The sequence below is a fragment of the Beauveria bassiana genome (assembly GCF_000280675.1).
Source record: "Beauveria bassiana ARSEF 2860 unplaced genomic scaffold BBA_S00053, whole genome shotgun sequence".
Lineage (NCBI taxonomy): Eukaryota > Fungi > Ascomycota > Sordariomycetes > Hypocreales > Cordycipitaceae > Beauveria > Beauveria bassiana.
In genome coordinates, this window is record NW_007930888.1 from 45,985 (window position 1) to 72,185 (window position 26,201).

The 26,201-nt window shown below is 54.6% G+C and overlaps 10 protein-coding genes across 10 annotated transcripts; 4 read left to right on the plus strand and 6 right to left on the minus strand.

Annotated features, from left to right (window-relative positions):
• Positions 1 to 206: 206 nt before the first annotated feature.
• BBA_09412 (trascription factor) lies at positions 207 to 3,096 on the minus strand (the record flags this gene model as incomplete). The annotated part of the gene is made up of 5 exons (XM_008604509.1): positions 207 to 1,836; positions 1,886 to 2,384; positions 2,444 to 2,543; positions 2,601 to 2,834; positions 2,899 to 3,096. The coding sequence occupies 5 exons, from the start codon at positions 3,094 to 3,096 to the stop codon at positions 207 to 209; spliced, it is 2,661 nt and encodes an 886-aa protein (XP_008602731.1).
• Positions 3,097 to 5,277: 2,181 nt separating this feature from the next.
• On the plus strand, positions 5,278 to 7,234 carry BBA_09413 (magnesium and cobalt transporter CorA; the record flags this gene model as incomplete). Its single annotated transcript, XM_008604510.1, has 3 exons — positions 5,278 to 5,969; positions 6,027 to 7,028; positions 7,090 to 7,234. The coding sequence occupies 3 exons, from the start codon at positions 5,278 to 5,280 to the stop codon at positions 7,232 to 7,234; spliced, it is 1,839 nt and encodes a 612-aa protein (XP_008602732.1).
• An 868-nt stretch (positions 7,235 to 8,102) lies between these two features.
• Positions 8,103 to 8,917, plus strand: BBA_09414 (uracil phosphoribosyltransferase; the record flags this gene model as incomplete). The annotated part of the gene is made up of 3 exons (XM_008604511.1): positions 8,103 to 8,285; positions 8,358 to 8,457; positions 8,529 to 8,917. 3 exons carry the CDS (start codon positions 8,103 to 8,105, stop codon positions 8,915 to 8,917), a joined length of 672 nt encoding a protein of 223 aa, XP_008602733.1.
• A 59-nt stretch (positions 8,918 to 8,976) lies between these two features.
• BBA_09415 (DNA ligase I) lies at positions 8,977 to 12,180 on the minus strand (the record flags this gene model as incomplete). Its single annotated transcript, XM_008604512.1, has 3 exons — positions 8,977 to 11,881; positions 11,932 to 12,038; positions 12,088 to 12,180. The coding sequence occupies 3 exons, from the start codon at positions 12,178 to 12,180 to the stop codon at positions 8,977 to 8,979; spliced, it is 3,105 nt and encodes a 1,034-aa protein (XP_008602734.1).
• Positions 12,181 to 12,988: 808 nt separating this feature from the next.
• Positions 12,989 to 14,059, minus strand: BBA_09416 (methyltransferase domain protein; the record flags this gene model as incomplete). The annotated part of the gene is made up of 2 exons (XM_008604513.1): positions 12,989 to 13,758; positions 13,819 to 14,059. The coding sequence occupies 2 exons, from the start codon at positions 14,057 to 14,059 to the stop codon at positions 12,989 to 12,991; spliced, it is 1,011 nt and encodes a 336-aa protein (XP_008602735.1).
• A 991-nt stretch (positions 14,060 to 15,050) lies between these two features.
• BBA_09417 (CrcB-like protein) lies at positions 15,051 to 16,394 on the plus strand (the record flags this gene model as incomplete). Its single annotated transcript, XM_008604514.1, has 1 exon — positions 15,051 to 16,394. One exon carries the CDS (start codon positions 15,051 to 15,053, stop codon positions 16,392 to 16,394), a length of 1,344 nt encoding a protein of 447 aa, XP_008602736.1.
• A 211-nt stretch (positions 16,395 to 16,605) lies between these two features.
• BBA_09418 (uncharacterized protein) lies at positions 16,606 to 17,037 on the minus strand (the record flags this gene model as incomplete). The annotated part of the gene is made up of 1 exon (XM_008604515.1): positions 16,606 to 17,037. The coding sequence occupies one exon, from the start codon at positions 17,035 to 17,037 to the stop codon at positions 16,606 to 16,608; it is 432 nt and encodes a 143-aa protein (XP_008602737.1).
• Positions 17,038 to 19,777: 2,740 nt separating this feature from the next.
• Positions 19,778 to 21,273, plus strand: BBA_09419 (cytochrome b5-like Heme/Steroid binding domain-containing protein; the record flags this gene model as incomplete). The annotated part of the gene is made up of 2 exons (XM_008604516.1): positions 19,778 to 20,069; positions 20,138 to 21,273. The coding sequence occupies 2 exons, from the start codon at positions 19,778 to 19,780 to the stop codon at positions 21,271 to 21,273; spliced, it is 1,428 nt and encodes a 475-aa protein (XP_008602738.1).
• Positions 21,274 to 21,922: 649 nt separating this feature from the next.
• On the minus strand, positions 21,923 to 24,412 carry BBA_09420 (WD domain-containing protein; the record flags this gene model as incomplete). Its single annotated transcript, XM_008604517.1, has 3 exons — positions 21,923 to 23,188; positions 23,279 to 23,568; positions 24,406 to 24,412. The coding sequence occupies 3 exons, from the start codon at positions 24,410 to 24,412 to the stop codon at positions 21,923 to 21,925; spliced, it is 1,563 nt and encodes a 520-aa protein (XP_008602739.1).
• Positions 24,413 to 24,719: 307 nt separating this feature from the next.
• Positions 24,720 to 25,536, minus strand: BBA_09421 (uncharacterized protein; the record flags this gene model as incomplete). The annotated part of the gene is made up of 2 exons (XM_008604518.1): positions 24,720 to 24,998; positions 25,276 to 25,536. The coding sequence occupies 2 exons, from the start codon at positions 25,534 to 25,536 to the stop codon at positions 24,720 to 24,722; spliced, it is 540 nt and encodes a 179-aa protein (XP_008602740.1).
• Between the last annotated feature and the right edge of the window lie 665 nt (positions 25,537 to 26,201).

Sequence of the window (26,201 nt, forward strand, 5' to 3'; positions counted from 1 at the left end):
GCAAGTATTTGGATTGCGTAGTTTGCTCACAGTGAGGTGCCGGTCGCAGACATTGAGTGATTCATTGATAGCTACACGATATGTTTTCTAAAATCTGGCCAGACGCGCCATATATGCGTTTTAAACCTGTGAGTAGTATTCAAAATCGCCCAAGACAGATATTCCGAAAAGCTGCGGTTCATCCCCGGATCAAGAAACTTTTTTTGCTATACAGGAGGGCCGTCAGTCGTGTCATCGGGGAATAGATTGCTCGAGTGCCAACTCCATAGAGGAGCTAGGCCACCAATTTCTGCCTCTGTCAGATTGGGCAGGTTCAGCTCGGGTACAATGTGTTCCTGCTGCTGGCCAATAAAGAGCTCACGCGGCTGAGGCACAACGTTGACGGGCACATTATGGCCCATGATGGAGTAGGAAATGATGGGAGTCATTGGCATAGCGGGGGCATCCCAGAGATTGGCAATAGCAGGCACACCGTCGGCAAGATTCATGTTGAAGATGCCGGTACCGAGCGGTGGTGGCTGCGCGTGCGGGTAGCTGGCTGGCTGTGTTGGGTGGTTTGGTTCAGAGTCATACTGGTTCGGGTGTCTGCTCGGCTCCACAGACGACTGCATACCGGTCTGCACTGGCTGATAGAAGCTAGTGCTGGCTATATCCGAGGGAATATGTGGTGCTTGCTGTTGCGTAAAACCGTGAGTGTTCTGTACCTCAGTAAAGTGCGGCGGCATGTGCTGATGAGCCACTCGCGAAGCGTCAAGGCGAGGCGGGGGATAGATCATTGTATGCGCTGCAGCGGAGGCACTGACGTGCGCAGGTATAGAGGGAGCCACACCCTGAGGGTCACTATATGCGTCTGTGGTGGCTCGAGGCACATGTTGAGCATCAAATCTTGCCGGAGGAACGTTATAGCTATTCAGAGTTGTCTGGGGAGCAGACGCGTGGCCAACAACAGAGTTCGATGAAGCATTAGTGTCCTGGCTCACAGATGATGGCACTTGCTTGGGTTTGGGTGCTGCGTTGCGTGGGTTTGTATAGCTAGTGGCTGCAGCGGCTGTTATGGGAGCAGACTGAGAGGGCGGAACAGGAGCTAGCTTTGCGCGTTTTCGGCCAGCATCAGCAGACTCTTTTGACATGCTGGACTTCTTCAGTTTCTTTGTGAGGCGGTACAAAATGTCATGGGACATCTTGGCCGTCTCGGAGATGTTGATCAAGGCTTTGAGCATAGCAGTGGACTCTGCAATAGCATGCAGGATGTCATCTTTGTTCTCAATGGTGTTGGCATGATCCTTTACCAGAGCAGTGCACAATATGGCAGCAGTGTCAAAGATGGAGAAGATGATAAAGTGCAGGCGTCCATCTCGGCCGTTGATTCTATCAACCCACTTTCTCTGGGTCTTGATGAGAATTAGAGAAAAGAATAGGCCGTCTGCGCGGCACTTGAGCTCATCAGCTGGTGAGTCTTTGGTATATGATTTGACCATGTAATGGCGAATTGGATTCAGGATGAGCAAGCAAGCCATGGTGTAGAGGTAGAATCTGTGAGGAAAGATCCAGGAATGTACTGAATCTCGGGAAGTGTCTGGGTCGTAAAAGTCGTAAATTTTGGGGTAGCGGCGAACCCAGGCAAGGATTATCTCTTTGTATTCCTGAACTTCCTGGGTCGAAATTACATTCTTAGGGGCGCCGAAACGCGAAGCAAGTTCACGGGTCAGCTGCGACTGCATCTTCATGTGCTCCAATGGGGAAGGGTCGTAGCCCTCGAGAGTAAGGTCTGGCAGCTCGGCGGTGCAGCCACCACGATCGATGAGCTTGGGGCGCGAGAGACCGGAAGATATCTGCCTAAAACATTGTCAGAGAAATTGTACTAGGGTGGCTGCACATGACTCACCAGTCCCAGGTATCGAGGATACACCACAGACGTCGACGCATCTCACGATCAAAGTCGGACACAGCGTCCGGTTTAGGCTCAATGTGTAGCTCCAGCTCCTTAGCCTCGAGTATAGCCTGGTTCAGAACGTGCCATGCTTCAACAAATCTCGCTTCGGCCTTGTACCAATAGCAGGAATGGATCAAGCGCTGGACATTCATCATGTGATAGTGGCCGACTGGAATGACACCAGACAGCTCGCGGACGGCAGCATGAACCTTGTCGGAGACGAGATGGATAGGCTCTCCATACTGTGCAGTGACTGCCGTTTCCAAATCATCCGCAACGTGCTGAATGGTGCATGAGCAAAGCATGGCAAGCAGACAGGTGTATTGCAAAGAGACGGGTTTGCTGTGGGCCCGACGATCCCACCAAATGTGGTATTCTTGGAGAAATAGGGGCGGGTATATGATGTAGTAGTGAAAGTTGATGTCGTTGATGAAGAGCTGGATGAGCTCGTCTGGAAAGTATTAGATTGTGCAAGAATCAATGTTGGCCAATGCTAGTTGTTGTACTTACCCATCAAACGCCGCGGGGGAAGCAGCTCGATAAGGCGATCAAATTGCGTGGAGGAGCCAATATTTACCATGTCATGTTTTTGCTCTGGGGGGGCATCTTCCTATCGGCGAGGTAAGATGACAGTCATGAGAGGCAAAATGACCCGTATGCGACTTACCTTGACGGTGGCATCGATGCCGAGGTTGATGAAGGCACGTTCGGCAAGCACCTCGAGTACTTGGCCCTCGCTGCCATTGAGACTACCGTGGTTGAAAGGTTGGTCAGGAAAAACGTCTGTCTGCTTCGACGAAGAGGTATCGGCAGAGTTTCCGGCGAGAGAGGTCTCATTGTAGCGACAGCCGTCAGGGACCTTGCGTCGACGGCAACTGTCACAGGGCCATTCACGATTACACTAAGTTGATTTGTAAGTAAGTGTCAATCTGAGACACGGCATGCTGATAGACGTATCCAGTCACAGGTAGTGCCGGCCGACTCAACAGAAGGGGCTCAGATGGCGTGCGGAGATGAAGAAAATTTGATGAGATGGACGTGGGTGTGGGAGGAGCGACAGGGCTTAGACTGCGATCGGAACTTGCCTTTTGCTTTCTACGCTGACACTCCACGCAGGCCGATCGATAATAGCCCGTCTCGCCAAGGATAATATTAGAACTCATAACGGAGGATGATTGACGGTTCCTGGAGATGGGAGGGAAGAGCCCGAGATATTTCGGAGAGGGGAGAGGAGATATGGGGTGAGAGACGGGGGAGCAGCAACGTGCAGCAGGCCAACTGACAAGCTCAGTCTGATGCAGGCAGCGTTGGTCGATGGTGGGGCGGGGGGTGGGAGAATAGAAGGAGGATGCTGATGGGGGTAAAAAGAGAGGATGGGAGGTTTTGAGAATACGTTGGCGCGGGAATTGGGATTTTTAAGGGAATCAAGAAGAGGTAAGGATTGTCGCGTGTAACAATGATCGGCCCAACAATCACAATGCCATCGTGTGCGAGGGGCGGGAACTTGTGGTGGGTTGTATTTATGTGCATGTGTGTGGTATGACGATGAGCGGGTTGTGGGAGTTGAAGCTGATCCAGAATAAGCAAAGGTGCACAAGTATAGCGTGGAGGGGCTGTAGCCAGAAAAAGAGGGAACAAGGCCGGATTGGGGGCGCGGTTAAACCACTTTCCGTTGGTAGGTACCTTAGAGGACGGGTTGGCGGCTGGCAAACAACCGAGCTTACAGCTGACGGACATTTAGCTCACAGCTGGCAAACATTTAGCTCACAGCTGGCAGACTTTTGCATAGGTACCTGGTAGAAAGCTGGACGACATCTAGTGGTAACTTGATACGCGGCTGGCAGACAGTGCGTGTAATGCTGTACCAGTGCGGAGTATCCGTACAAACACACAAAGCAGAGAGACAAAAACGGACATGCAGACACTGAAGCAGAACAGAGGCGAATCATCGGGAAATAAGCACCAACTACCGGCATGCGCGTCTGCATCGGAATAGACAGCCAAAGCGAATGGTTGCCACTCGCGAGGATCCTTGCTGCAGGCTGGCCTTGCTTCCTAGTCAAGCTGATGCAGAGCTGGCATTAGCAAACGAGTTGGAGCCGAGTCCGCTCTTCAACGCTGGACTAGGACTGAAAAAAGTTCGCAAAACACTGTGTACCCATAGGTACACGAACTAGCGCAATCCAGGGTCCCGGTAGCTGGTACCATGCAATATGTAGGTAGTCCATTGGCGCCCACAGAATCTAGGTAGCCGTGTGAAAACGTCTCATTGTGCCACAGCCATAAGGTAGTATCCCAGCCCGCATTACAGAGCAATCCAATCCGTATATGTATCGAAATCATGGGAATTGCGAAATTCCATTTCACCTTTTGTGTTGGCATATTATGTGATGTGTATGTGACTGGGTGACCGATCTCCATGCGTCTCGCTCTTCGCAGGCATCGGCGCTTGCACCCTGGTCTGCGAGATGGGCCAGCAGACACACCGCATGCCAGCCACACCTGAACCCCCTGCCCCAGCCTGCAACGTTTCCGCGCAGGCTGCGGATCGCCACATCGGTCGTGCAAGGACAGGGGCATTCATCATAAATGATAGAGCATGATTTACGGGTTTTATTTCCTAAAAGCCCACACGATAACGGCTTTTGATGGAGAGAGCCCCGCACCGTTGAGCAACTTGGCTTGTCGAGTCGGCGCACAATGAGTACTGCACATCAAGCACGACAAATTGCTCCCTAATATCCGTATAAGTACATTGTAAAACTGAGGTTAGAAGGGAAAAAAAGAAGAGAAACACAGCGGAAACAAGAAGATAGAAAAATAATCCCCGTCTAGTTTTTTTGCCCAGTGGTTTATTTTGGCCTGATACAGCCTGGCCAATGCAAGTCCCACACATCGAGGTCAACACCTATTTTATTTACCTAATCATTGCAATAATTCAGTGGATGCTTGTTGTACACTAGCATCTAGCATTATTATAACTCAAAATTCCTGTTTGCTTGGCCGAAAATATCTCAATTCTATATCTTTTCTCTCTATACTACGACTATCAATTGCCGAAAGATATTTATCTTCTTTTGAAGCAATTGCCGCAGCGTTTGTTGACCATGATGCCACATTTCGCTACTACAGGGGCACTGCCGCCGCTGATCCCAACAGCGCGTAGCCTGTTAAACCAGCCGTAGATGGCCAAAATACGACACCTCCGTATCTGACTCCCATCAGCCCAACTCTTGATCCCAACCGGCCCTCGTAACTCCACCACCGCTGCAGAGACACACTATCCTTCATGCCGACCCCTACCTCGGCGTCTTCGCATTACCAAACAAACTCTGGGCGCGCTGATGCAATCCCGCGACCCGCGCCCACGCAGCGCCAGCACCAGCCCGCACTCTCATCCTACGGATCTTGTCGCGTCTACAACGGCCCCTCGCCCCAGTCCTGATTCGCCTCAGCCCCCTCATGTGAGCTACGATCTGGCAAGCGAGTCTTCCGCCGCCGTATCGCGACTCTTCCCGCCCGCGATTCCCGTCCACTCGCGTTCCGACACGGACGTGCCCCCGCTCACATCGCACGATGCAGCCCAGCAAAGCTCGCCTGCTGCCGGGGGCTTTGTGGCGGCAGGGCTTCGACGACGCCGCAGCAGCAGGGTACCCGCGTTTCGCACCTTTGATGGCGCGGACGACGAGTTTGAGATGCCCTTTACCGGCGCCGGCGTGGGCTGGCATCCCGGCGCCGAGCCAGGCTACGATCCCAAGCTGCCTGATGGCGGACACGCCTCAGTGCCGCAGTTGAGCGCGCCGTGCGAAATTACCGTCGTCGATTTCTCTCTGGAGCGTATGGAGCAGCGGCATTTCGACAACGATGGCTTCATCGATTTTCTGAAGCAGCCCAAGGAGGACTGGGCTAAGTGCCGCTGGATCAACGTCAACGGCCTCAGCTGGGATGTCATTCAGGCTGTCGGCTCGACGAAGGCCCTACACAAGCTCGCCATTGAAGACATTATGAATCTACGCAACCGAACCAAGGTTGATTGGTGCGTCTTTCTCTATTCTATATCATCACTCAGTTGATCACGTTCTGACAGCTATAGGTATCCCCATCACGCATTCATCATCATGACGCTGCAGAAGCTTGTGCACGTTGTCGACTCCGACACCAACAGCATCAGTTCTGCCAGCAGCTCCTCTTCCCGCAAGGCCATGGCCGTTTTGCGGCAATTCTTCAGCGGCGACCCCAGTCAACGCCCCGGCACTGACCCTGAAAAGAGGCACGGCGAGGACGCCGCGCCGCCCTTTGTCGACCTACAAGAGACGAGCATGCCGCGCACCCTGCAACGCTATCAAGCCAGCGGTAATGAAGCTCGCACTCGGTTCATGGAAGAGCACTCGTCGCTGGCCCCGTATAACATGGCCATCTCTGCCGAGCAAGTCTCTATATTTCTGACTGCCGACAACACCGTCATCTCCTTCTTCGAGGCCTCGGCCGGCGACGTCGAGCGGCCCATTGTCAAGCGCCTGAGCACGCCCGGCACGAGCCTGCGCGACTCGTGCGACGCCTCCCTGCTAGTGCAGGGCATCATGGACGCCATCATTGACCTGGCGATCCCGCTCACGGCCGCGTACACGGATATCCTCGGCGACCTCGAGCTCGACGTAATCTCGGCGCCGAGCATCAAGCAAAGCAAGCGCCTCTACATTTGCATCAGCGAGATCAACAAGATGCTGCGCTTCCTGCTGCCGATTGACAACCTCGTCAACATGCTCCGCGACCATCGCACATTCATGACCCAGGAGCAGGCCACGCGTGAACTCACCAACCCCGCGAGCGGCGTGCTCGTGACGCCCATGACGCACACGTACCTCGGCGACGTGCTCGATCACTGCATAATCATCACCGAGTCTTTGCAGCAGCTGAAGCAGTCGTCGGAGAATTTGATCAACCTCATCTTTAATACAATCACTGCCAACCAGAACGAGTCGATGAAGCAGCTGACCACCGTCACAATCATCTTTCTGCCGCTGACGTTTATTACTGGCTTTTTTGGTCAGAACTTTGAAGATTTTCCCGAGGTGAAGAAGGGAATCTGGTACTTGTAAGTTGACTATCAATGGCGACTGTTCAGACTGAAATTTTTTTTAATATATTTTGTACAGCTGGGCGTGCGCTGTGCCGACAGTGGTTGCTACCATTGTCATTCTCATGCGTGACATGATTTACAATTGGGGGGTCAGTGTGGTGCAGCGCAAGAAGATTACGTCGATTCGAAAGAAGCGACGCCGCCGAGGCGTCTCGAGGTGATTAGATTAGCATTGTTACTCCTTTCGCAAGTATGTACCTGTACATCACATTGATTACATTGTGCCACGCTGCACATTGTGCTAGTCGAAGAAGATGCTGCTTCTCTTTGCACATGCCATGTTGTCGTTTTATATATACCTCTTGCATATCTTGACTATTTTCCTTTTTACTCGACTCTGCAGTTGACATGGTTGAGCTTGCATGCGTTCATGAGTTTGGTCTAGATTCTTAAAGAGCCGCGATTAGTTCTGACCGTTCGCCATCAGTTGTCAAAAATTAGTCTGCTCCTCCTGTGGATGTAAGATTGAAATCAGCGTCATTCTTCAGAGAACTTTCACGGCCATTGGCAAGATTTGACATGTCCAAGGTTGCCGTCAAGGCCTCGATCAACGCAACCCCAAGACCAACCTGCGCAGTGCAACGGCCGCCCGCGTCGGATCTTGACTCCTGGCCACCTGCTTCCCAAAGAAAACCAAGCAACCATCCAATCGCATCTCATCGGTTTCAAATCGGCATCCGCCGCCCAATCCGATTTGCCAACCCGCCGATCGCCAACGCCCCCGCTCCTTCGGCCCCGCCCTCCGCCACCCCTCCGCATCTCTGACAGCACACCCCCACCTTCAGGTGTCTACCCCAACGGTCCGACCTAACGACCTTATCTCTCTCTCTCTCTCTCTCTTACGCACACACACAGCTCTCCTCTTTCCCCCCTCTTTCGTTTTTCCCATTCCCTGCAAATCGACAGAATCCCTGCGTCCGCCCTCGTCGCAAAGTTGCTATAGAGAGTGCCAATACAAATATATAGAAAGAAAAACTAGTTCAAGAATCAGAAATTACCCTCCCCCTCTCCCAAGAAGTTTTGCCCGTCATGGCCACGAATCTGCCGCCCAACGTCCACGTCTCGCAGCATCCCAGCGTGCAGGCCAAGATGAGCCAGCTGCGATCCAAATCGGCCAGTGCGCGCGAGACAAACGCGCTTGTTCATGAGATTTCCCTCATTGTCGCCTGCGAGGCGCTCGCCGAGTCGCTGGCGCCCGTGCCGGGACCCAAGGTAAAACTTATTACGCCAGCAGCCGGGTGATTTTTCTCTGAAAAAAAAAAGCTGACCAAAGCTTGATCAAAGGACCAAACGCCCATTGGCGCCGACTACGAAACCGCAGACGTCTCTCCGAGCACAATGTGCATCGTTCCGATTCTGCGCTCCGGCCTCGCCATGGTTGACGGTTCGTCCCCATCTCTACCCTCCTCCTCCTCTTCCTCACAGCTAATCTCCTCCGTCTTCTCCTCTGTACAGCCGTTCAGACCGTGCTCCCGCGTCTCGTCCCCGTGCACCACCTCGGCATGTACCGTGAGCCCTCGACCCTCGACCCCGTCGAGTACTACAACAATCTCAGCAGCGCCGGGTCCGGCGCCGCGTCGCTCGCCATCCTCGTCGACCCCATCATCGCAACGGGCGGCACCTGCGCCGCCGCGATCCAGACCCTCCGTGAATGGGGCGCCAAGCGTGTCTTGGTGCTCAGCGTGCTGGGCGCCGCGGCCGGTGTCGCGCAGGTGGCAAGGGAGTGGCCCGAGGGCACCGAGCTGTGGATGGCGGCCGTGGACGAGGGGCTCACACCCGAGGGCATGGTGAAGCCGGGCCTAGGTGACGTGGGCGACAGGTTGTTCCTCACGCTTGGTAAATAGGACACATGACTTTGAGGGGGTAGCATTATTAATATATCACGACTTTGCACTATGCGCGCTCAGACACTGTACTGCTCCTCGTCAACGAGCGACCTTTCCTGCCAGCATGTCTCGATCCAACTCGCGCTTACTAGGCGTGGTAGTTTCGCTCTCGAGCTCAGCTCCCGTCGCAGAGCATCTGCCGCATCTTGACTATATCCAACCAGCACAACATGCGTGAGCTCTTCGCTCTCCAGACCATCCACGCACTTTCCGCCTCCATACCGTACATATCTCGCCAGCCTGTCCTTATCCGCCTCTTTACCCACACCCTCACCCCCGACCTGAAAGCCAACCACGCACCGCTGAAATGTCATGCTGCGCAACTGTGCCGATAAATCCCGTCCTCTCTCCTCGAGCTGCTCCAGGAATTGGCGCTTATCAAACGGCGCCTCGTCTACGCTCTCAATCTTGGGCATGTCACGCATCAGCGCGCGCAGCTCCTCAAGCGGCAGATCCCGCGCGTAACTGTCGCCGTACTGGTCCGTGTTTTGCGCCGCCGCGTGCCGCAGCGCGTCGGTCGCGTGGAACAGGTGCGCTTCCTCATACGGCAGCAAGAAGGCGTCGGCGATGCCGGCGTCGGCGTCGGCTTGGCGCTGGGTTAGGCAGTCCTGGATCCACCGCGGCCGGATTATGTTGACGTCGCCTTGTTTGATGAGGCTGGCAACCTTGACAACCTTTTTGTCGGCGATGAGCACCATGGCTGTGCCTGGCGCGGCGCGCTGCGAGACGGTGCCGCCATTCTCCTTGATGAGCGTCTCCAGCTGTGCTTTGGAGTGTTTGAACGGTTTCAGAGACTCTGAGAGGACGCAAAACTCGATGCCCCGGAACAGCGCCGTCTCTTCGGGGGTTCTTTGCGGTGAAGGGCCCGTCACATCGCCACCCACAATCACAATTTCTCTCTTCCGGCGCTTCGGGTTGCGACGCTTCCTGTCCTCCATCGTCATAGCCTTGTCCTTTGACTCTTCGTCAACGTGCTGTTTTAGGCTCTGAAATTCATCCACAGACAGTGCGCTGTCCCACGCGCGGTCCAGTCGCAGGCGTCGGAAACGCGGAAACCGCAGCGTGTACCCGCGCGCAAACGAGTCCGAGGGGCCGACGCTCGCCGCCTTGACCGACACGACGACGGAGTCTTTTGGCCGGATCCAGACATCCGGTCGCTCGTACTGCTTGGCCTCGCCTCCTCCGAGCTCAATGTACGTCGACGGCGGGTTGCGAACGTCCCAGTCGATCCATTTGCCCTCGGTGCGGTGCCGAATCTCGGCATAGTCTTCGACGCGGAAGCCACCGCCGACCTTGAAAAAGCTGAAGCATTTTTCCGGGTCCGCGCCAGCCTTGATGTGGTTGGGCGACGCGCGCAGGCCGCACAGGTAGCTCGAGAGCATGCCGCCGCGCTTGCCGGAGCCGTAGTAGCCGCCGATGACGACGCAGTCGAGCGACTCGCCGAATTCCGACATGTACTCGGGCTTGACCTTGAGCCAGTCGTCATTGCGGCTGTTGAGGCGGTACATGGAGCGCGGGTTCTTGAGCACCAGACCCTCGGAGGCGTTGGCCACGACGTCGCGCAGCAGCGGTTCAATGGCGTCAGGAGAGGTGGCGCTCGTGTAGCTATGGATCTCGAGACGGCGATGTACGGGCTTGACGGCCTTTTCTAGTGCCGTGTGGCGGTCACGCAGTGTGTACGGCGTCAGCTGCTTGTCGTTGAGGTAGAGAATGTCAAAGACGCGAAACAGGGGGCGGTGGCCGGACGAGTCCGAGCCGGAGCGATTCTGCTGCTCAGCGAGCGCGGCCGTCTTGAGGGTGCCAAAGGGAACCATTTTGTCGACACCCATGTCCCAGGTAATCATCTCGCCGTCAAGAATGATGTTTCGCACGCCCGACGCGAATGCGTTTTTTAGATGGCGTGTCAAACTCGAGTTGTCGTCTTGGAAGCCGTGGCCGTAGAGATAGGTGTACTCTTTGGCCTTGCGTGACCAGAAGCAGAAGCGCTTGCCTCCTGGCGTGTTTGGGTCCTCCATCATGTGCATCTGCATGCGCTCGCCGTCGAGCTTCTCTTCGATCCAAAACTCGGCATCGTCATCCGTCGGTCGCAGCAATTCAGTCATCTTCTGAAACGACGCCGGCAACTGGAATTGCGCCAGCTGCGGTTGGAAGCACTGCATGAGCGTGATGCCCGCACCTTCTGACTCGAGCCGCACTGCCGGATCCCACAGTTCCCAGCATACCCGACGTAAACTCGACGATACGCTAAAGAGCGTCTCGCCATCCGGATGCCACAGGTACAGCAGCGTCTTTTCCGTTGCGCCCACCTTCATCTGCCGCAAGACGATGCGGATCAGCCACAGCATCTCCTCGGCATTCATGCGGTTGTAAAACGTCTCAAACACGCGCAGGTTCTCGCTCTCCCCGGCCGATGCCGCCAACTTGTCCAGCTGCTCATTGACCTCGGCAATCGTCATGGTGCCGGGCTCGGTGCGCATCGGGCGCTTGGAAATGGCCTCGTAGCAGCGCCCGGCGAAGTCGCCAGCGAGCCGCGATGCAGTCGTCTGACCCGGCAGCTTCCAGTGAAGCAGGTTGTAGCCGTCTTCGGAGTTTTTGTCAACCTTCATCAGCTTGACGAGAAGCTTTCCTATGGCATTCTCCTTCAAGCCGTAGACACCGCGGTCGCGGTCCTTGTCAGGCAGAATGAGGCGCAGCGCAGGATAAAAATCGGGACCGACCTCCTTGCGCCAGCGCGTGATGAAGCGGTCGATGATGTGGCGACGCTGCTCCTGCGGCGAGAGATGCGTCTGGCCGTGAGGGCCCTTGTTGCGGGCGACGCCGCCAGTAGGCTGCCGCTTGTTTTCATTGAGCGGGTTGAAGAGGTCTCTGTAAAGATTAGAAAATAGAAGCGTCTTGGCGAAATTGTGTGGTCTGTTTGGGTATCTGGATGTGTTGTTAGGATGAGACTTTGATGCGCGGGCGGCCGAGCGTACTTTTCGTCCAGCTCACGTCGGACCTCTTCAGAGCCATATTGGATTTCCTCCTCATGTTCAGCATCGCCGTTCGGTGATTTGGTCCGCGATTGGCTCATGACTGCAGACTACAGATTGTTCAAAGAATCCACTCCATTCATTGTGAAAAGCAGATACGTGCCGCATTTGGTCGATGGGAGCTGGCTTAAGTAGAGTGCGTTGCTGTGTGACGTTGCCCAAGGCAGAAGTGTTCACGGTGGGTCGGCGCATCGACTAACAGTGAACTAGCTTTAATTAGCCACAGGCAGCAGTCATTGGTGATGAAGACCGCTCAAGTAGTTAACTAGTTATTACGGATAATTTTCTTGATCTTCCGTATGTTACTCTCTCTTTCCGTTTCGCACATTGTCTTTTCCCCCTTTATTTTCTAAAGCCCTTATTCTGGCAATGCTGCGTTTCTAGGTAGCGACTCTAGCGAGATGGTTTGTTGAAAAAAAAAAAAAAAAAAAAAAAAGAAGCATAGGAGAAATAATGAAGATATTACCAGATGGTGGCATTTGAATTGTTTCTTCAAAAGAATCCTTTAGTTCACGCTACCTCGCTGACTGGATGTTTGTCCTCTGTAGCTAGTTTGGTAGGCGTTTCGAGGCAAACTCGCGTCGCTGCCGAATTCTTATTAACCGAGACCCTTTCGCCTGCGAAAGTGAAGTCGACTATGAACGGTGCACACAAGCCTGTTTCGACGCCGGTGCGGGACATAACAACAGGAAAGTTGGCAACGTTGGGTGGCGATACAAATAGGCCGCCCTGAGAGGCTACACAATGGCCTCGAGAATAAGATGTAAAATGATGGAATACTTGCGAGGCTGCCTGTTCTTCCCTTGAGTTGACATGTATCATTCTACCAATATTTTTGGCACCAGAGTTTCCTGACAAATTCACCATGCCGGACGAAACAAGTCTCACTTATTACACAGATGGGGGTGTATTTGCGCGAATGTAGATTTGGACAAGAATAATGGTACAACTCATATTTCATATCATATTCAAGTCCAGGAAGAACATACCCGCAGTCACATTATTTCCGCGTTGCAAGAAGCATATACACTGGCCACTCGGCCGTGACCTGGCCACCAAACTCCTCATTAACCACTCTCTCAAGCTCCTTCCACGGCGGTAATTTCCAAATATCGTCGCCCAGCGGCAGAGTCGTCGTTCGCAAAAAGCCACGAAGCCAGTTGACATCCACCTGCCTCTGCCAGCCAGGATCCTCGATATTCTCCTCCCTCTCCCCATCCTTGACCTGACGCGGATTCTCTCCAAACTCGCCAACCTTTGTAAATCGGTACGGCGTCGCATCGCCCGCCCGCACATTGACATGCCACCGGCGCACATCCGTAAAGTGCTCCTCCGGCACCGCGATGCCCTCGTACCCGCTGTAGCAGTTGCGGATGCCCGCGAGAATGGCGTCGCTCAGCGCGCCCTCGCCGTGCAGCTTGCTCATGACCGTCTCCGTCGCTTCGAGCCACAGCGCGTCAAGCTTTGAGCTCTGCGGGAAGTTGACGCGGAATGCCTGCATGCAGCACGCAAACGAGCCCCCGGGTCGCAGCGTCGCGGCCATGTTGGCCATGACGACAGGTACGTCGGTCCAGTGCAGCGCGTTGCAGACGACGGCCATGTCGACCGTGGACGGGCCGGGCCACTGTACCTCGGCGGGCGCCTGGTTAAAGGTGAAGTTGTCCGCGGGCTGGAGCCGCGTGCGCGCAATGGCAATGTTGGCCTCGCCGGGGTCGGATACGTAGGTGTGGGCAAAGACTTGTGAGAGAAACGCGGCGCCGGTTCCGGAGCCTGACGGGCAATCAGTTCACGACTTGCTCTGGGTTGGTGTACTGCAGCGAATGAACTTACCGGCTCCAATGTCATGAGCGGCGTCGAGCTTGCCGCCATGTTCTTCATGGTATTTGATCCACGCCGCAAACATGGACGGCGGTAGCATGGGACGGTAGCTGTGGTAGTCGTCCCATGACGAGATTGTGAAAGGGTATTTGCGGTCTTCGGCCTCGAACCCAGCGCCGTCAATCGACTGTTTCGAGCGTCTCCTGCGACCAAATCGGTCTTTAAAGTATTTGGTAATGCTGGCCAGCATCATCTTGGGCAACTAGCAATTTATTTCTCTTTCACAAGAATAAGCTTCTGCCCAGTTTGAAAGACAGGCTTTTGTCGAGTATAACTACAGGCTTTTATGGAATCAATCTACGGGCAATAGGTCGTCTGAATGATGGCTTTATACTTCCCTCTTCTAGGCCAATTGTCTTCAATAGCACTAACACGAATGAATTGCCGTTCTAAGCATGGAGAAACTTTATGCGAGCCATTAGCGGAGCGTAAGCCGATGCAACACTGTAAGCACGGACCCTTGACTGATTAGTCGGTTGTCAAAGTTAGAGCCAGTGATTACACAAGGTTGCAACAAGCAGATGACTTGTCTGACCAACGGTTTGTACAGAATGAATGGCGCAATGGCTGCTCAGTACGGCTCACCGTGCCGCAGTTCGACGGGCCTTTACAGCCCATTCAGAACTATAGATAACTGCCTCAGCCAATATTTCTATCGCATCAATTGTCTTTGAAAGTATTCACCTTGCTGACGGAAACCTGCGAGCGTGCATTTACCATGGGGCGGCTATTGGAGGTAATACCCACCTCAAGTTGCTGACAAGGCGCAGATCTCACCACTACTAAGACTACGAGTCAATTCGATGCTAGCTTCTAGTTGCTATCGTATTACGAGCTAGTGGTCTCTGGAGCTCGGTGGACGGAGGGAGCGGTTGCACCAGCGTGGCGACGGAATTCGCCGGCTTTGCACCCTGATATATCCCACGCAACTCACGAAACGAAAGGGATAAAGTCTACAAAAATTCAGAAAATGGATAGATGAGATCTGCCGAGCTCACAAAAATTGAGAGCGAAATGGACTGTCTTCCACATCGGGAAACCGACCTTGCCGAGATGGTCTCCACCGGACGCCAAGCACAATATTCCCGCCATCTCCGTCCAAATATTGAGCCCCAAACCTCGTCACAAACAACAAGCATCTCATCGCCAGAACGAGCCGCCCGCCGCGACAATTAACCTAGCCCATGGCCTCTGATGCGGCTGTTGGCTCGGGCGGCCTAGTCACGGCAAAGACGGATGCCGCCGACGTGCCCTACGACGTCCCCGACCAGTATGAGAACCTCGACGAGGTGGCCGCGACCGGCGACACGCTCGACGACATTCGACGCGGCGAAGCACAGCAGCAACAGCAGCAAACCCCGCCCGAAGAAAAGGCCCAACAAGCCTATCAGGTCTCGCGCCTGGCCACGCAGCTCTACACGCTCTCCTACCTCGTCTTCTTCTCCTTCCTCGGCACCCTCGCGCGCGTCGGCCTCTCGCACCTGACGACGTACCCCGGCGCGCCCAGCATATTTCCCACGCTGTGGGCCAACGTCGGTGGCAGCTTCATCATGGGCTTCCTGGTCGAGGACCGCAAGCTGTTCCGCCACGAGTGGGGGACGCCAGCCTACGACCAGGCGCTCCAGCGTGCGCGCCGCGCCAAGGCGGCTGCCGACGAGGAAAACGCGGGACGCGCACGCAGCAGCAGCAGCAACATCAGCAGCAGCAGCATTGGCCTCGCTGCGGCGAAAAAGGCGCATCTGGCAACGAAAAAGACGATTCCGCTGTACATTGGTCTCACCACGGGCTTTTGCGGCAGCTTCACCAGCTTTTCCACGTTTATCCGCGACGTTTTCCTCGCGCTGTCCAACGACATGGTCAGCCCGGACCTGCACGGCGCGGCGCCGGCTCATCGCAACGGCGGTTACTCCTTCATGGCCCTGCTCGCCGTCATCATCGAGACGGTCGGGCTGTCGCTCGGAGCCTACATCGCCGGCATGCACCTCGGCGCGGCGCTCGAGCCGTACACGCCGTCTATTCCGTTTCGCTTCGCGCGCGGCGTGCTCGACAAGCTCGCCGTGCTGCTCGGCTGGGGCTGCTGGCTCGGCGCCATCTTGCTCGCCATCTTCCCGCCTCGTAATTACTGGCGCGGCACGGCCGTCTTTGCGATTGTCTTTGCACCTCTCGGCACTCTCGCGCGCTTCTACCTCTCCATGCTGCTCAACGCGAAGCGGCCCTCGTTTCCGCTTGGTACATTTGCGGCGAATGTGCTCGGGACGGCGATCCTCGGCATGGCGTGGGATATTGCGCACTCGGCGGGCGCGGGGCGCGGCGTGCTCGGGTGCCAGCTGCTGCAGGGCGTCGAGGACGGCTTCTGCGGGTGCTTGACGACAGTCTCGACGTGGGTGTCAGAGCTGTGCAGTCTGCGGAGGAGGAGCGCGTACGTCTACGGCGTTGTCAGCGTGGTGCTGTCTACGGCGCTGATGATTGCCATCATGGGCGGTCTGCGCTGGACGCGGGGCTTTGCGCCGCTGCAGTGTCATCCCTAAGCAAGCACTCTGCATTACGATGCCTGTGCTGCGGCCTACTCTCACAAAACTGTATTACAGAGGGGGCATCCATTTCATAATAGAAACTCTGAAGCATAGCTATTGACATTTGATACCAATTTGACAAGCTCAAAACGCCCCTTTCCTTAAATAATGTCCTGAGGGGTCAGCTGATGATGCCACCGACACGATCTGACGAGAGGCGTTGCCTTCAACTGCACAACCCGTTGGTGCCGCACCACGAACCGGCACAGCACGGCACGCCCCGGTTACAGAATTGGCCGCGCGGGATGCACCGCGAGCAGAGTCCGTTGTTTCCGCAGTAGGCTCCGCTGCAGCACGGCACGCCGCCGGTGCAGAACTGGCCCGGTGGGATACACGACGAGCAGAGCCCGTTGGTGCCGCAGTAGGCTCCGCTACAGCACGGCACACCGCCGGTGCAGAACTGGCCCGGCGGGATGCACCGCGAGCAGAGCCCGTTGGTGCCGCAATAGGCCCCGCTACAGCACGGCACGCCCCGGTTGCAAAATTGGCCCGCGGGGGTGCAGCGCTTCTCGAGATCGGTGGCCGACTCGGGCTCGGCGACGGGAGTGGCGAGGGTAGCGCCAAGGATGGTCGAGACGAGGAGGATATGTTTCAGCATGGTGTTCTGAGATCAGCGCTCTTATTTCGAACACTCTATCAAATTTCAAAGGTTATGGTTTCTGACATGAAGCTTCGTGGGCAAGGCAGGAATCGAGGTGATGGATTTATATACTACTGTCAGCCGGGCAATGGGCTCAGCGGCATGCATGCCGTCCAAGTCGAGACTGTTCCATGGCGCCGCGCCGACGACGATGACAGGCTATAGTAAGGCTTCATTCAAAGCAGAATCAAGCCTCGTACGGTTAGAGTTTTTGGATAAGGGGTGGCAAGTACTATGGTGAGCAAGTCATCGTTGGTAAAATTTATGTACGGCCCATGTAAGCCATCTGGGGCTGAAGGCATGCGGCAGATCGTGGGACGGATTGAGCCGCTTCGCGATGGCCCGGTCGGCGAGAATCCGAGCACTACTCGAATTATAGTCAAAGATGGCACAGAGTTTTCTTACTGCTTTCAGCAGTAACACGACAGCGAGCGTGCATGGGGAAACTTGGCCAAGACGAGTCGAACCTAGTAGTAGGCGGAACAATACGCGTCGTAGACGCCTTTAAGATAGAAATATGTACATTGCAAGCTGCCTCCAGGTCGTACAACACTCGTCGTACTAGATTGACTGCAAAAGAGAATGGCGGGAGAATGGCGCGTATGTGCCCATGCCGATATCCGCGGGGTCGCTCAGCGTCCAGTGTCGTGCTCGATTTGGTCATTGAATACCCCGCAGTCATTTTCTTCGGCGTGCTGATGAAGGATGGTGGCAGGCAAATATCGAAGACGAATTACAAATAATTGTGGCATCGGATAAGTCTGGCCCTAATGTGCCAAGCTGTCACCGATCCATTTCGAGACGGGAGAGGCGTATGCTGTGTCGAACGCACATCCGCCAGTGTTCTGTCTCAACCCGTTGCAGATGCAGTTACCTTATTGGTGGGGTGGCAAGATGATTCCCGATGAAGCATATCATGGTTCGGAAAAGTGGTGTGTAAACATGACGCAACACAAGATTTACATTCTGGCGAATGTGAGACCGAGGTAAATACAAGCCATAGCATCTACTCTACTTGTCTACTCTAGCGGTTTGCGGGGAGAGATGACATTCAAGCACTGATTCATTCCTGATTGATACCCGGGAGGCGTCAGGTACGTACCGTGGCGTGTATAGGTTGGGGCTGCTATTTATGACCGCACTGTGGTTCGCCAGTCAGGGTCTAGCGCGGCAAGACCTGCAGGCACAAGTCTGCATCAGAACAGGTGCATGCTCCTTCTTGGTACCGTTTCTACGGAGTAATTATCCGTACTGTGCTTGTCTTCGCCAGTGTGCTTGCCAATGTGCTCGCCGGCTTCGCTCACTGGAGTTTGGCAGAGAGTGCTGTCTTTTGAGGCAAGTTGACAGGCAACAGGTTGATGAGATACTTGCACAAGTGCCCATGTTCCGACTGATCAATGTTGTTCCGTGACGCCGGGATCGCCACTTGTACCAATGGAAACTGCTGGATTGAAGAGAGGAGACAACAGTACAAGCATGGCATCACTACCCCCGTGCATCAGAGAATGTAACCGTGTGGAGAAGACCGGAATGAGTTGATGAAAGTCATTGGATGGCTCAAGGTGGAAAACTGGATGAAGCCGGGAAGACGAGGAAGCCTGCAAGTGGTTGGAGAAGCACCTGATTGGCTGACACCTGCTGACCAGGTCTGGTCGCTGCTGGCTGGGCACGGTAAGAAAAAAATTGTTGGGGAAAGCATCCAAACGCGTTGGGTTCCGCTGTCCCGTGGTGGAGACAGGTACGCGGCTTGCGAGGCAAATTTATATGACTGGCACAAGTACCGCTCGTCCCCTGCAGAATTCTTTTTTTCCACACTAGTTCCAACCAGGCACGCCCAAAAAAGCACCTCGGCTCGTCAGATCTTGATGGTCCCGCCACCACAACGACGTCGACCGGCTATTTGCAGTAGGCAATGATTGTCTCATCGTTTGCACGTCACTGGTAGCTTGCCATTGCACGGTCGAGTCCCATGATTTTTATTTTTCTTGTCTGGCTCGGCACATGTGACGCGCCGCGTGGCGGGCATGCGGCCGACTTTATATCAGCAGCTGCAGATCTGTTGGTGCTGCAAACGCCTGTGCCTGGCCAGGTATCTTGTACCTGACTTACACGCCCTCAACAAGTTGTTGCCAGCTGCCAGTATAAAACGTGCCAGTTGCCAGGCGACACCACCACGAGATATCATCACCGCATTGCATTCAGGACGATTAACTTGTGCGCGTCATCACCATTGTAAGATAATTGGCAACAAATCATCATCTTCCCGCCTCCCAACTGGCCCAAAACAATCACGTCCCCTTGATTAGACTGGATCCGCTACACTCCCCAACAAGCACAACAACTGCAACAACACCCTTGCGACTTGCTAAGAAAGTCGGCCCCGCCGCCCAGCAAAAGCTCCCTCCACAACCAGCCTCCACGTCTTGCTCTTCGGCCGGTAAAAGCATTTGCCTGAAGTTTGATTGACAAGAACAAGTCCCAAGTCAATCGCGTGATAGCTCGGCCCAGCATCCGCCGCCATCTCGCCACATTGACTGTCCCTCCATTCTGATTAGCTCCGTCGTGCCCTTCTTTATCTTCCACCTCCCTCCACTTCCTCCCACATTTGCTTCCTTCATCCTCCAACCTTTTTTCCTCCCATTACCGTCCTGGTTGTTCTCAAGACTTCCTTCGACACCATCATACACACGACTTCACCATGTCGTCCTCTGCTCCCGCAGAAAAGGCCGCTGGTGCCGCCATTCCTGATGGCACCACCGACTACAAGCCCCTGCGCTCCGGTTCCGCCTATGATTCCTCCAAGGTGCATATTGCCGACACTCCCATGACCTGGTCCAACTGGCACAAGCACGTCAACTGGCTCAACACTACCCTCATCATCATCATTCCCATGATTGGCTTCATCTCCGCCTACTGGGTACCTCTCAAACTCTATACTGCCATTTTTGCTGTCATCTACTACTTCAACACTGGTCTGGGTATCACTGCCGGTAAGTCAATACCACTCGGCAAAGTCATCGCAACATACGGGAAGAATATAACAACTGACCAACTCTAGGCTACCATCGCCTCTGGGCTCACTCATCCTACAAAGCCTCCACTCCCCTCAAGATTTACCTAGCCTTTGTTGGTGCCGGTGCCGTCGAAGGTTCCATCCGCTGGTGGTCCCGCGATCACCGCGCTCATCATCGCTACACTGATACTGACAAAGACCCTTACTCGGTTCGCAAGGGTCTTCTCTATTCCCACCTCGGCTGGATGGTTTTCAAGCAGAACCCCAAGCGTACCGGCCGTACCGACATTACCGATCTGAACGAGGACCCCGTCGTCGTCTGGCAGCACAAGCATTACCTCAAGTCGGTCATCTTCACTGCTCTTGTCTTTCCTACTCTCTTTTGTGGCCTGCTCTGGAATGACTGGCTGGGTGGCTTCGTTTATGGCGGCATTCTCCGTATTTGGTTCGTTCAGCAGGCTACCTTCTGTGTCAACTCCTTGGCCCATTGGCTCGGCGACCAGCCTTTTGACGACCGCAACTCGCCTCGCGATCACGTCATCACCGCGCTCGTCACTCTTGGCGAGGGTTACCACAACTTTCATCACGAGTTCCCCTCCGACTACCGCAACGCTATTGAGTGGTGGCAGTACGACCCTACCAAGTGGGCCATCTGCACGTGGAAGTTCCTCGGGCTCGCCAGTGACCTCAAGCAGTTTCGCTCCAACGAAATTGAAAAGGGCCGCGTTCAGCAGCTTCAGAAGAAGCTCGACCAGAAGCGTGCCGGCCTCGACTGGGGCACGCCCCTCGAGCAGCTTCCCGTCATCTCATGGGACGACTTCGTCGCCGAGTCCAAGAACGGCAAGGCCCTCGTTGCTATTGCTGGTGTCATCCACGACGTGACCGACTTTATCAAGGAACACCCTGGTGGCAAGGCTCTCATCAGCTCCGCCATCGGCAAGGACGCCACGGCCATCTTCAACGGTGGCGTCTACCTTCATTCCAACGCTGCCCATAATTTGCTGTCCACCATGCGTGTCGGTGTCCTTCGCGGTGGCTGCGAGGTTGAAATTTGGAAGCGCGCCCAGTTTGAGAACAAGGACGTCTCCTATGTCAACGACTCGACAGGCCAGCGCATCATCCGTGCCGGCAACCAGGTCACCAAGGTCGTTGCTCCTGTTGCCAGTGCTGATGCCGCGTAAGCAATACTCTGGTGCTCATTACTGTTTGCAAAAATAAAAATGAAAACACTGGTCATACGACAGTAGTTTGGGGGGGCAGGTGAGCGTCTGGCGTGCGTTCCACGCTATTCAAGCACTTGCTGCCTACGCTTATGCGAATTCCGCTACATCGTTTCTGCGCATTTGAAAATGGATATCGAATTGTCCAACATCATCATGAATATGGCGTTATGAGGGGCTTGGAGTTTATACATGTTGTTTCATCTGTTTTTACACGACTTCTATTCCACTCTGAGAATACGACACGTTGAATTATGAATAGGCCGCGCTGAGAGATGAAGTTTGTCTCGAGACCATAGCTGCCATGAATATATTATCCCACCAAGAATTGTTACTTTTGCTCCTTTGTGATGTGTTGATTTTCTGCAGCCTTTATCTCATGGCCAAGGCCCTCCTGCGACCAGAAGTTGCTGAGTTTGTCGAATTTTGCCACTATCTTGCCACAGCTGAAAACCTGTCATTGAATTGCTCGTCGAATAACTCAAGTGCTGTAGATTGATTAATCTCATTTGCTTGTTAGATCTATGCATCTCCCCAATACGCCGGTAGTAGATTATATATACAGTCATTCATCACCATTAAACCCGCTTTCTCCCATGTTCACCAGTTCTCACGGCGCCGCCATTCGCGTCTTCATCATCATCATCTCGGAGCTCTTGGCCCAGCTCCCGTCCGGCGTCTGCCTATAGCACAGCAACTTGCCGTCGTCGCCCGTCGTCCCCAAAATCTGCCCATCGTCGTCGAATCCCACGCGCCACACCGGCGTCCGGCTATTATCGAGCCGCGAAATCTCGCGCGCCGTGTGCGTCACCGCCCCCGGCTGCCCCGGCTGAATCGTCCGTAGCCGCGAGTCCGCGCCCCCGCCCCCGCCACCGGCACCGGCACCGCTGCTGCTACCGCTCGCGGCTTTGCTGGCCAGGCTCGCGCTAAGACTCGACGGATGGTGATGGTGATGGTGGTGAGGGTGAGGGTGAGGATGAGGATGAGGGTGGGCGCTGCTGATGCCGCTGCCACCGTCGTCGTCTTTGGTGCTGGGGGAGGCGGATCCGAGGGAGGCGACGGCGGCGCGGTGCTGCTGCAGAGACTTTTCCGGCGTGATGAGCGTGCTGGCGGCCCAGGAACCGTGGCCGTTTGGGGTGCTGGTGCTGCTGCTGGTGCTGCTGCTGCTGTCGAGCGGGGTGTCGACGCGAAAGACGCGCGCGTAGCCGTCCTGGCACGCCGTCGCAATCATGTCGTAGCCGCGAATGTTGCCCGGCGCCCAGGCGATATCCCGCACGAGGCCCCTGTGGCCGGTGACCTCGGCGGCGAGGTAAAACTCCTTCTTGGGCGTGTCCAGGCCGTAGCTCGCGGCGACCACCTCGCGCGAGCGGTATATCCTGACCACGTCCATGGCGGCGACGGCGAGCCCCAGCGCGTCCGTCGGCACGCCGGCGCGCAGCGCCGCGTAGCACGGCTCCGGGTTGGGGTCAAAGACGACCTTGAATGCGGTTTCTTGGCCGCGCTGCGGCCGCTGCGGGATGACGAGGAACTCGTCCATGCTCGTGTACTCGTTGAGCGCCTCGGGCTGCTCCGTCTCCCACACCGTCAGACGGCCCTCGGTCGTCAGCAGCGCTAGATGTGTGTGCTTGGTCTCGTCGTTGTGTGTCATGGAAAAGGAGCGGTAAGTGCTGTTGTTACTGCTGCTGCTGCTGCTGCTGCCGCCGCCGCGGGAAGAGGAGGAGCGTGTGTCAAAGATGGGACGCCCGGACGAGGTGCGGCCCGCGCAGAAGCGGCGGCCCGGTGTCGCGGATGGGTCTTCAGCCCACAGCCGAAACCAGCCTTCGGTGCCGAGTGACGCGAGCACGTTGGGGTACACGGTGGCAGGTAGCCATTGGAGCTTTGCGGTGCAGAAATCCAAATGTCAGCGGAGGGGAAATCCTGACGGTTGGGGGGAGGAAGAAGAAGAAGAAGAGGGGAAATGATTTACCTCGAGCACTTCGCCGCCGTGGGCCGTCCAGGTATCGCAGATGCGCCATGTGCCGTCCTTGTGCCGGTTAAAGACGCGAATCTTGCCGTCGACGGAGCCGGTCGCGCATCGGTCGCCGTACGTGTTGAATGTAATGGCCTGCACCAGGTCCTTGTGGCCGTGCTGCAGGTTCAGCTCAAACGGCTGCGACGGTTGGTGCGCGTACTGCGACTTTTCGTCCACGGGCGGTGGCGGCTGCGGCGTCGACGAGGCCATGGCGCAACAGGTCGGGGGCCCGACGGGGTCTCGCCCTTAATCAGGCTGTATGTGCTGGATTGTGTATTTCTCGGTATATGCGACGTCAATGGATCGAAATCGTGTGAGGGAGTTCGCGATTGGGTGGTGTGTGATGGGAGGTGCAAATTGGAGCCAACATGGTGATAGAGAGTTGAAGGAAGGGAGCTTTCGATGGCTCCACCGGGCGGCCGACTGGGGCTGACAAGGCGTGTAAGTGACGACTTGGGATTAATATGAAACTTATGTAAATGATGAGGTAAACGTCTAGGTGAGTTTAAACATCTTCACATTTCGGATTGAATTTTCACACGATTATAAACACTACATCTCCACGCGGGTGGGGGCGAGTGTCACTGTGAGTACCCTTTGCAGTAGCTTTTGAGCGAGCCTCTTGATAAAGTTCTGGCCATGTGTTATTATCCAAGAATTACATAGAATCCTGACTTGATGATCTGTTTCATTTTAATTAACACCTTTTCTCTCCCTGTTTTTTTCTGTGACTGTTGTTTGTTTTCGCAGCTGCATCTATTGAGTCTGTTTCGATCGCACATGTTTTACCTCGATAGTGCAATCGAGCGTCTTACGTACGACGCAGCACTTTTTTCTGCTTTTTTTGTCATGACATTGCAAAAAGTCAACACGCAGCTCGATTCCGACACCAGTGAAGGTGAACCATGTCGCAGGTGGGCATAGCCTTCTGGTGCCTTTTCTTGTCAGCGCGTGATGAATGACATAGGACAGAGGCTTATCGGGTACTGACTCTGCACTGAGGGACTAAAGCCCGTCCCAATAGTCGACGCAATCGCAGAGATTCGGGTCAAAGGCTTGCATTTCATTAAATGCCCCATTACCAAGCATCACATTCCAAGTACAGATGTCCTGGTATTCTGTAAAGCGATGTGATTCTTTGAGTAGGCTCGAGGGATAAAAAATTCCGCTTGATATTCCTTTTTTTTTTTTAAAAAGTGCCGTGTACGAAAGCTTTCGAACTTTGCACAACCGTCGTGATAGACCTTGGTCCACGGCCGTTGTCGTCTGGGCATATTTTAGATTCGCAATTTGGCCGAGAAGCGTCGTGTGGGAGGCGGTAGGTGTGCTTTCCCCGAGCTTCAGAAGCGCCTCCGACTGCAAGTTGCTACAGATAGACGAATTCATCCTCGTGTATTTACACCGAGCGCTCATGCCCGATGCAGTCTCTCTCTTTGTGATCTGAGCTCGAGTGCGGAGTGGCGCATTGCCTGGAAGGCGGCGGTACAAACAGAACACTGAAGACGAGACACATCTGGTAACACGGCCGGCCCTGACATGTCTCCATGGAGCCGCCGTGAGCATCTGCTGCACGGTGGCCGGCCGTCTGGGGAACTTGCTTCTTGATGCGTAGGGGATGGAGCGCGTGGCACTGCCCCCAGTCTTGCTGTGTCGTTGGGTCGTTGGCCGTCGGCCTCTGGCGTAAAGTGCAGGGGTTCAAATGCTGGTTTTTCACTGAGAAGAATGAAAAAGATGCGTGAGGTATATCTCAGACACAAAAGAGTGTCTTCGTCGGCATAGCTCATAATCTTAGTCAGAAGGCTTTCAGGAAGGCAAATTATAGGGCTACAGAGTCGATTTCGAATCATTTTGTCAACAAAAGTTTCTTCTTGGGCAGTCGTCGTAGTAGTCTACATTGTTAGCAATGTACCTTGTAGAGAGCCATGTACGAATAGAGAGTGCTTGCGACTTACAGCTTCGTTTGGAGGGAGGGATGGGAGCGAAGGTAGAGAGGGAGCTGGTGCTGGAGAATCAGTCTCATCGACACTTGATATGATGTTCGGCATGTAACTGATGGAGGCCTGTACAACGTGGCCCCTGTTATACGGCCGATTTGAATAAGATTTAATGAGGTGCCTGACATAAGGCCAAGCTGACTCAGACCTGATTGAATCTGTGGTCCATGTCCTCAATGTGGTCACTGGCGGCATCCCATGAAACGAGGTTGGAGACATGTTCTCGGACTGATGTGCGAGGTGCGCGAGAAGGGAGACGGAGTTCTAACGGTTTTTTTCTTCTTCAAATGCGGCTCGAAGGTCGGGACAATGGGGCTTTTATAGCTGAGGCGTCAAGAATAACTTTGGTGGTACTGAAAGAAACTTTGAGAAGGAGCTTGGGTGGCGCACTTATGAGAGTGGTGGCTTGGTAAAAGGCGCGCGATGGAGCCTAGAGTGAGCGTATTTTGAGGGTTATTTTTTACCACGAGATCTTGGGGTGACGTATATATGTATATTGTGTAAAGTGTTGCTCTGATTTTAGCAAGCAAGCGTAGCATCACGACAACAGAGCAACGAGACCAATAAGCAGAAACCCCCAAATTCGTAGGGCACCCGATTCAGTAGATTTCTCTTTTTTTCTGGCAGTGGCTACCTTTCACAAGCTCGTTCTCGTGATGCCCTGGTAATTCCTTGTTCTTTATCAACACAACGTCATGCTGTCACTCACAGAGCTCTAAAGAACTTTGTTGAAAATGCTTATTCTCGCACTGACCATGCGTGAAGCACAAGGCTTTACCACTGGCGCAAATGCTAACACTTTCGCGCCATTGGCAGCGGCAATTATCCCACAACAACCTTTTTTTTCCTTCTTTTTTTATTCCTTCTTTTTTATTCCTTCTCCT